Source organism: Camelina sativa, chromosome 17, assembly GCF_000633955.1.
Source record: "Camelina sativa cultivar DH55 chromosome 17, Cs, whole genome shotgun sequence".
Lineage (NCBI taxonomy): Eukaryota > Viridiplantae > Streptophyta > Magnoliopsida > Brassicales > Brassicaceae > Camelina > Camelina sativa.
The window spans coordinates 12,430,065-12,438,794 of record NC_025701.1 but is presented as its reverse complement, the minus strand read 5'-3'; the positions used below and the strand labels follow the sequence as shown (position 1 = coordinate 12,438,794).

General features: G+C 32.1%; 1 protein-coding gene across 1 annotated transcript; it reads left to right on the top strand.

Annotated features, from left to right (window-relative positions):
- Window positions 4,923-8,670, top strand: LOC104756866 (phosphate transporter PHO1 homolog 7-like). Its single transcript, XM_010479520.2, has 12 exons — window positions 4,923-5,732; window positions 5,835-6,114; window positions 6,201-6,249; window positions 6,333-6,404; window positions 6,495-6,624; window positions 6,715-6,835; window positions 6,922-7,180; window positions 7,275-7,379; window positions 7,458-7,502; window positions 7,592-8,020; window positions 8,109-8,245; window positions 8,335-8,670. The coding sequence occupies exons 1-12, from the start codon at window positions 5,204-5,206 to the stop codon at window positions 8,432-8,434; spliced, it is 2,256 nt and encodes a 751-aa protein (XP_010477822.1). The 5' UTR covers window positions 4,923-5,203; the 3' UTR covers window positions 8,435-8,670.

Sequence of the window (8,730 nt, the reverse complement as noted above, 5' to 3'; positions counted from 1 at the left end):
TCACAGTAGCAAACATTTAATCCTTTATTTAGATAAACCGAGTATTGATCAAATCACAAAAATTAACAAATGGTTTGTGGCATTGATACTATTGGAATAAATTAGAATATCTCGAAATTTTCGTGAGAAAAGAATATCTTAGTCCAATTTTTTTTTTTTTTTTACTATTGACATGGTAGGAAAAAAAATAATAAAAAAAAAAGAACGAACGCATATATCCATATATGAAAATGTCAAGACAATATCATTCCTTTGAGTCTAGATGCATAAATTCACTAAATCGGAGAGCATAATATTGTTTTATATATAATTTCGTTAAATCAGAGAGCATAATATATAAGTAGTGTTTTACAAATTTATATATATATATTTTTATATCCAATAATAAAACATGCGGCCCAAAAACGCAATAACATACACAAAAGCCAAACTTTTTCGGTCATCATTAGACAAATCATTTACCAACTAAAACAATCAACAACTTTTTCAAGATGGTACTAATAAATAAGCTTCGGAATAACGAAAATATTATTACGTGGAGAAGTCAGCCATGTACCTTGCGATAAAACCCCATCAACATCAAGCAGAAAAAGAAAGAAAAAGAGTCAAAGATTATCAACAATTCAACAACATACATATATCGTAGTCACAGATGCGGTTTTCTAGCTGACTAGCTGTAACTTAGACAAATGCATTTTTGAATTATTTAATTCCTTTTTAATTCTAAAACAAGTAGCAGCCAAATCTTCTTTCAACGACAAATATGGAATCTCAGAGTTTAAGAAGACCAATTAAATTACCCTTTATAATTATACTTTCTAAAAACGAATATATTGGATTTATATGTTCAAGATTCTATGTATTAACGAAACTGTGGTCGACCTGTGGTGAATGTCCCGTGGCTTTTGTAGATACCCGAGTACAAAGAGAAATTTAGTTCAAATTTTCCGGTTGCTGTATCAAAAAGAAAAGAAAAAGATAAGGACTAATCTCCTTTTTTTTTTCTTCTAATAATTTCGATAATGGTGTTGTAACAACTCCAATTAATATAACCTAACTAGTGTGGCGAATAATCAGGTTGATTATCAAAAACAATTAATAGGGGCCGACACCCGTGATGAATTAAGAAGAGGGTTTAAGAAATAAAATAATCAGATATTAGTAAGGCTTCTACCAAAAAAAAAGATATTAGTAAGGTTGAAAATGGTATAACAATAGAAATTTTGATGCTAACTAAAATTGTAATGTTTTTTGTATTTGAACTTATTTACTTCTTTGAATCTGTATTTTGATTTCTCTCCAACCATATGACTTGGTAGGGCGTATGCTCTATAAGGCCATCCGCAATGGGGGAACACTTGGTGTGTTCTTAGCCCATTAAAATTATAAATATAATGAATAGTGGCATAAGAACATGTTGTCTAGTTCTTGATGTAGAACTGATCTAGGTTCAGTTCTAAGCTGACGTGGCAAGCTATGATTGGATATAATTTTTTGCAAACAATTTTTCACAAATTAAAAGAGGATTTGATTTAAACTATGTATTAATTAAATAAAATATTTGTTTGTTTTAATTAAGTAATATGTTTGTTTGTTTTTTTTTAATCTTTAATGTTTTTTTGTTTCATAAAAATTTGGTATTGTATTTTGAATTTTAGTACAAGTTTTATAAGTTTGCAATTTAAATATTATTTTTACAGTTTTTATAAATGTAATATGTTTAAGAATATTATATTATTAAATCTTATGATATTAAACATGTTCTCCCAATAATTAACTTTTTAACAAAAGATCTTAACTACTGATCTTAGATTATTTTCATAATATTTTTACTCTAAGAACATCCTAACATGTTCCCCCATTGCGGATGCCCTAAGAAATTTAGCTAATCAACCAGATAGTGTGACAACTGATCAAACATATATAAATATTATTAGTGCGGGTCAAGTGATGTATAACGAATTGAACAAAAACTTAAATGAAAATCGTAATAAATATGATGCAGATTTAATAAACACATGCTAAAATTCATCAAAGTTTGTTGTGTATTTTGCTCCAAATGGCATTGCTCACGACACTACTCTAAGTATTACCTCGGTAGCAATGAGATGCGTAAGTGATTAGAATAATAATTGAATACGAAAAAGTTAATTAGAACGACTTCTAAATCTTGACATTGTTAAATAATTTGTTCATGTATATTTGTAAATTATCAAATACTCCCTCCATACTAAAATAATTGATGTTTTAATTTTTTTTCTGTTAAAAATTAATTAATGTTTTCACCTTTCTATGCAAATATGACCACTTGTATTTTTTGATACTAGTTTTTTACTATTTTTAAAATTGTGTTTATGTAGATAATAAATGATTTTAAAAATATGAAAATCTTTAACATCAGTTATTTGATTAAAATATAATTTTATTTAATAAGATTATAAATAAATAATTTTAATTCACATAAAAATTTATGGTTATTTTTATTTTAATTTTTTTACAAAAAAAATATGGTTATTACATGGTAGAATATACTGAATTGAAAATGAAAATATCGAAAAGAAGACAGTGCGATATTAAGTGAAAGTATACTAAAAATCAGTGTTCAAGAAAGCGCTAGGCGGTATCTGGGCGGTGACCCAGCGCCTAGCGCCTAGAACGCCTAATCGGGGCCTAGACGGTTTTTAGGCGGTTTAGGCATTTACAACATAAAACATTATATATAAAAAATTATGTACAAATATATGTTATAAAAATAAAAAATTACAAATTATAAACAAAATTAAGAAAAACACATTTATTTAAGTTCTATTAACAACATATAAACATTTATAATTACGTATACTGATATAAAACTTAATAATTTAAATATATATAGTTAAAAATCAAAAATAAATATTAAAATTAAATTAATGTAATTTTAAGCGGTTTAGGCGGTCATCTAGGCGTCTGTTGAGCGCCTAGCGCCTAGACGGCGCCTAGGCGGCCGCCTAGACCGCTTTCTTAAACACTGCTAAAAACAGTTACATCAAAGTCTAAGATTTTTCTATATAGATTTTTTCTATAAATACAATAAAACTGACTATCTAAATTTAGTGCAATGACTCCACTTTATTATTGAGGCCGAGATAGAAGACAACAGGACAGCTATGGAATGGAATGAGTATTTTTGGCAGTGGTGGTTGGTGCATTAATATATTAACCTAATTCTCAAAATGAATATGATTATTTTTTCTTAATTTTGGGGGTTTAATCAGATTATAGTATGATTAGTTGCTTTTTGAAAAATTGTTTTCAGAATTAAAGTTTTGAAATGAATATGGTGGAAAAAAAACACATAAAATGCATTGTTGGTCAAAAAGCAAAAAAAAAAAAAAAATCATAATAGTAATAAAGTGGGCTAAACGCGTCCTAAATCCTAATTTCCACTTTTTGGGTTGAATTAAATGATTTAAGAATTAATAGTATGATTATGAAGACTTTAATAACGGATCTCTCGACTAAACAAAAACAATAACATCTTATCAGGTGACTCATTCTTTTAACAATTAAGAAATAGTGATATAAACAGAGTAGTTACCAAAAACATTGCCCCTCAAAACTAAATGTTGATGACTTATCCCAAATTTTGTAATTACATTGTAATAAAGTTTCATGCGATTGTTATTTTTTTTTGGCTGATCATGCGATTGATTTTCTGAGAGAAAACATTGTATCTTTTCTTTTACCCTATAGAATGAAATTAGTCCATACATATATGTAAGCTAACAATTAATTAAACAAAAACACATAAACTACAGTTATGGTATGAAGTATGAACGTAAGAACTGGACGACAATAAAAGAAAGAAAAGGAAAAAACATAACTACATAAGAACTGTTGGTAGTCTTTAACCTTTGTCAAAAAAAAAAGCAAAAAACAAAACAAAACTGTCGTTAGTTTAAAGTTGTTGGATACAATATATATCTACTACACCGACACATCATGTGCCAGACCCGTTTTATTCTTTTAGTGTTGCGATTTCACACAAGTCAAATTAGTAGAGTATGTTTGATGATGGTAGTTATAAGGAAATTAAAGATATATAATATCTGAAGTCTATATAGTTTATAAGGAAATTGATATTGAGTTGAAAGGCGATAACAACATGAAGAGGGATTTCTTGAGAGTGCAGTTTCTAATTTTGGAATTTGCAATTTGGATAGAATAGAGTATTTAACCACACCGTAAAACAATGAATCATCCACCGTAAACTATATACAACAAAATTACACACAAGCAGAGATGAAGTAGGGTATTCTAATTTCTAAACTATTAAAGACAAAATATACTACTTTTTTTTTTTTTTTTGAATTTCAAATATACTGTACTACTTTAGATAGTTGGATAATTGAATCTGCAAATCACTTATGTGATTGATCAAATCATGGATATGATTGAACCGTATTATAACATCCACCGTAAAAAATGTCTTCATCACTGTGTGAACCGTGTCTTGTCCACTAGAACAGTGTGGTAGTGTATCAGTCCACGCAAAAAGTGTATCGTCCACCTGTTTTTCTTTTCCTATAAATTTGATTATAGTATTTTTGATGTTTATTTTTATCAAACAACCACTTTAACCCCATTATAATTAATTTAGAGGAAGACTTTTTTGCACATTCGTTATTATTCCATTATTTATTTTCGTCTTCATTCGGAACACAAGATCATCTTTAGGGATACAATCAGCACACCCAAGAGCCCACCACCACCAAACGTCTTTTTCAGTTTCAGTTCAATTCCTTTGATTTTTCTCACGTGAAATAAAATCTACTTGCAAATCTTTATGTGACTCAACATCCCTCTGTCTCTCTCTCTCGATCTCTATATATATATATATATATATGGAGATATTTGTATGACCATATATATAATATAAGACACTCTCGTTGAATAAACTTTGACAAGACTCGTTGTATATAAGAGACTCGTTGAAAGTTTTTGCATGGTTGGCAAATCCTTATAATCCACCCTTTGTGTTCCTTACCCTTTCTAGTCTCTTCCTCCTCCTATTAGCTTTTCATAGTTTGTTCGAAACCTTTTCTTCCATACCCAACAGCCAAATTTTCACTGAGGTAAATCTCAACTAAAAGTGGTTTTTGATTGGATCTGGATTCTTGAGTTTTACAGAGAAGTCCAGAGAAACTGTGAGAAGAAACCAAATATGAAGTTTGGGAAAGATTTTGTTAGGCAGATGATTCCAGAATGGCAACAAGCTTACCTGGATTACGCTGGTCTCAAATCCATTCTTCAGGAAATCCAAACTTCACGAAAAAGATCAGAGAAACCAGGTAGCTTGAAACGCAAGCTATCCGCTAGCCGCAACTTCAGCAGCCTAACAAAGCGGTATAGCCGCAGCTCCTCGTCTTGGGAACCCGAGATTCATGACATTCTGGTGTACGCAACGACTGGAGATGATGGTTTTGAGAGATATGAGACAACCGTATTAGAAGTTGCAGAGGCAGGGAGAGAGTCAGAGCTTGTGTTCTTTAAAGCCCTAGATCTCGAGTTCGATAAAGTAAACCATTTTTACCGGTCTAAAGTGGAGGAAATGGTGAAGGAGGCAGCAGTTTTGAACAAACAAATGGATGCTCTGATTGCTTTCAGAATCAAAGTTGAGCAATCTTCTTCTTCTTGGAACTGCTCTGAAACAGTATCAGTTGATATGAATGCCTTTATTTTTAAGGAACAAAGTAAGTTTTTTTTTTCAGAGATTGTTTGTTACTAAGTGTATCCTGAAAAGGACACACAGTTTGAACCTTCTTTGTTTGTTTTGTGTGTTTTTGATTTTGAAGGGAAGACATTAGCTGGAGAGTTGGGAATCAAACTAGAGGAAAATGGATCAAACGGTAGAGATCCAACGAAAGAGAGTGTACCAGAAGTGTTAAGTGTTCTTGACCATATCAGATTAAATAAAACTCAAGAAACTCCTCTTTCCACAATCAAAAACGTCCTCAAGCTCTCCAACCAAGAAGAGCTCAAATTCACCAGAGAGAATCTCAAGAAAATAGAAGCACGGCTTAAGAATGTCTTCATCGTGTTTTATCGCAAGCTTCGACATCTCCAGAATTACAGGTTTGTTGCTTCTTAAAGAAATATGATGAAAAGTCAAAAAAGATTTATTTGATTAAATGCATGCTTTGGTTCTTGATTTAATTCAGCTTCTTGAACACATTGGCCATTTCAAAGATCATGAAGAAGTATGATAAGGTAACACTTGATTAATTCAGTTATATTTAATAGAAAGTTTCTTGATACTTATTAATATGCTTTTGCTAAATATTTTCTATCAGATTGCTTCAAGAAGTGCGGCAAAATCATATATGGAGATGGTAGATAAGTCCTACCTCACTAGCTCTGATGAGGTTAATTAATATTATATCTCAACACAAAACTTATTATCTTCTTTCAATAAAACTAATTTTTTTTTAATAAAACCTGATTTAATGTAACAGATCAACAAGCTTATGGTGAGAGTTGAGTCTATCTTCGTTGAGCATTTCACCGGTTTAAATAGAAGCAAAGGAATGAATCTCTTAAGACCAAAAGTGAAAAAAGAAAAACATCGAATAACGTTTTCTACTGGTAATACTATAAGATTTCCCAAAATCGCATAGGGTTTTCTAACAGTAGTTCATGAGTAACTAATCAATATCTTTCCAAAATGTTTCTCAGGCTTTTTCGTCGGTTGCACAGTCTCTCTAGTGGTTGCTCTCGTCATGTTCACCCATGCTCGTAATTTAGTGGGCGCAGTTGGACATACTCTTTACATGGAGACAATGTTCCCTCTTTACAGGTTCAAACAAATACATTAATTACATAACTTACATTACTCTCTAATTGAATCACTATGGTCATGCTGACAAGAACCTTATTTTTCAGTTTATTTGCATTTGTGGTTCTGCACATGATCATGTATGCTTCAAACATATACTTTTGGAAGCGATATCGAGTGAATTACCCGTTTATATTCGGATTCAAAGAAGGAACAGAGCTTGGTTACAGACATGTTCTGCTTCTAAGCTTTGGTCTAGGCACGCTTGCTCTCTGCGCTGTTCTAATAAATCTTGACATGGAGATGGATCCTAACACTAATGACTACAAGGCCATGACTGAACTTCTTCCCTTTTTTGTTCTAGCTGTAAGTTGTTCATCGTAATAACCAAAAAAGAAACTTAAATCATTATGTTACTAATGTATATAGTAACACTCTTGGTTTGTACAATGTTTTGCAGCTAGTGATTGCTATTTTTTTCTGTCCCTTCAACATTTTTTATCGGTCAAGCCGAGTCTTCTTCCTCACGGTTGTATTCCGTTGCATTGCTGCGCCACTCTACAAGGTATTCTACTCAAGCAAATTTACTGCTTTCCGCTGAGTAAACATCGATAAATCTCTCAAAGTTGATCTAAATTTTCAGGTTAATCTTCCAGATTTTTTCTTAGCAGACCAATTAACAAGTCAGGTTTGTGTGTTTTTATAACATTCTTCTAAATTTCATGATCAAGTTTTCATAATGTTTCAACCCGTTACTCAACTTTGTTTATTTTTTAGGTTCAAGCACTGAGGAGTCTGGAGTTTTACATATGTTATTATGGTTGGGGAGACTTCAGGCACAGGCAAAACACTTGCAGATCAAGCGAAGTATACAGCTCATTCTACTTCATTGTCGCTGTGATTCCTTACTGGTCACGTTTCCTTCAGTGTGTTCGAAGATGGATCGAAGAGAAAGATTCAAGCCAAGGCTACAATGCTCTTAAGTATTTCTTAACCGTTATCGCTGTGTGCTTGAGAACAGCTTATAGCTTTAACAGAGCTGGAAACATCTGGAAAATTGCTGCATGGGTTTTCTCAGCATTGGCAACTTTTTACGGCACATATTGGGACATTGTTTTTGACTGGGGATTGCTTCACAATCCATCTAAATATTGGTTGAGAGAGAAGCTTCTTGTTCCTCACAAATCTGTTTACTACATTGCAATGGTGAGAACTAAGAAACTTAAAAGGAACAGTTTCAAATCCTGATTTAGTTTTTCTTCATAATTTTGTTTCTGTCTTCTCTTCTTTGTAGGTCTTAAACATTGTGTTGAGGTTGGCGTGGCTGCAGACCGTGCTGGATTTCAACTTCTTGTTCTTACATCGTGAAACTATGGTTGCTCTTCTTGCTGCTCTTGAGATCATACGTCGTGGTATCTGGAATTTCTTTAGGTAACTTCTAAACCAAAAAATATATATATCACTATGCTCCTTTTATAGCATTTTTCACTCAAGGGTTCTTGCTTTGTCTGGTTGTGAAGGTTGGAGAACGAGCATCTGAACAATGTGGGAAAGTTCAGAGCATTCAAATCAGTTCCGCTACCATTCAACTATGATGAAGAGGAAGATCGAGATAGTTAAATCTTAAGATTTTATTGAATCAAGAGTTTTTCCACTCCAATTTTGTATAGGGCTTTGCTTGTAAACAATAAAGAGTAGGAAATGAGCATGATGAGGCTTCGGATATAACAATCTTACCTAGGGTTATTATTGTGCTCTCTCCGTCACAATGAGCCCAATGCCCAAATCAGATTACAAACCAAAATTAGTTGATAGACAACAGCAATCACACCTGTGAGCTACATTAACTATGATACACCCTTTAAACAACACCAGAAATTACGACGTAGTGAGACAGCAAGCGTAAGACAAGAGCG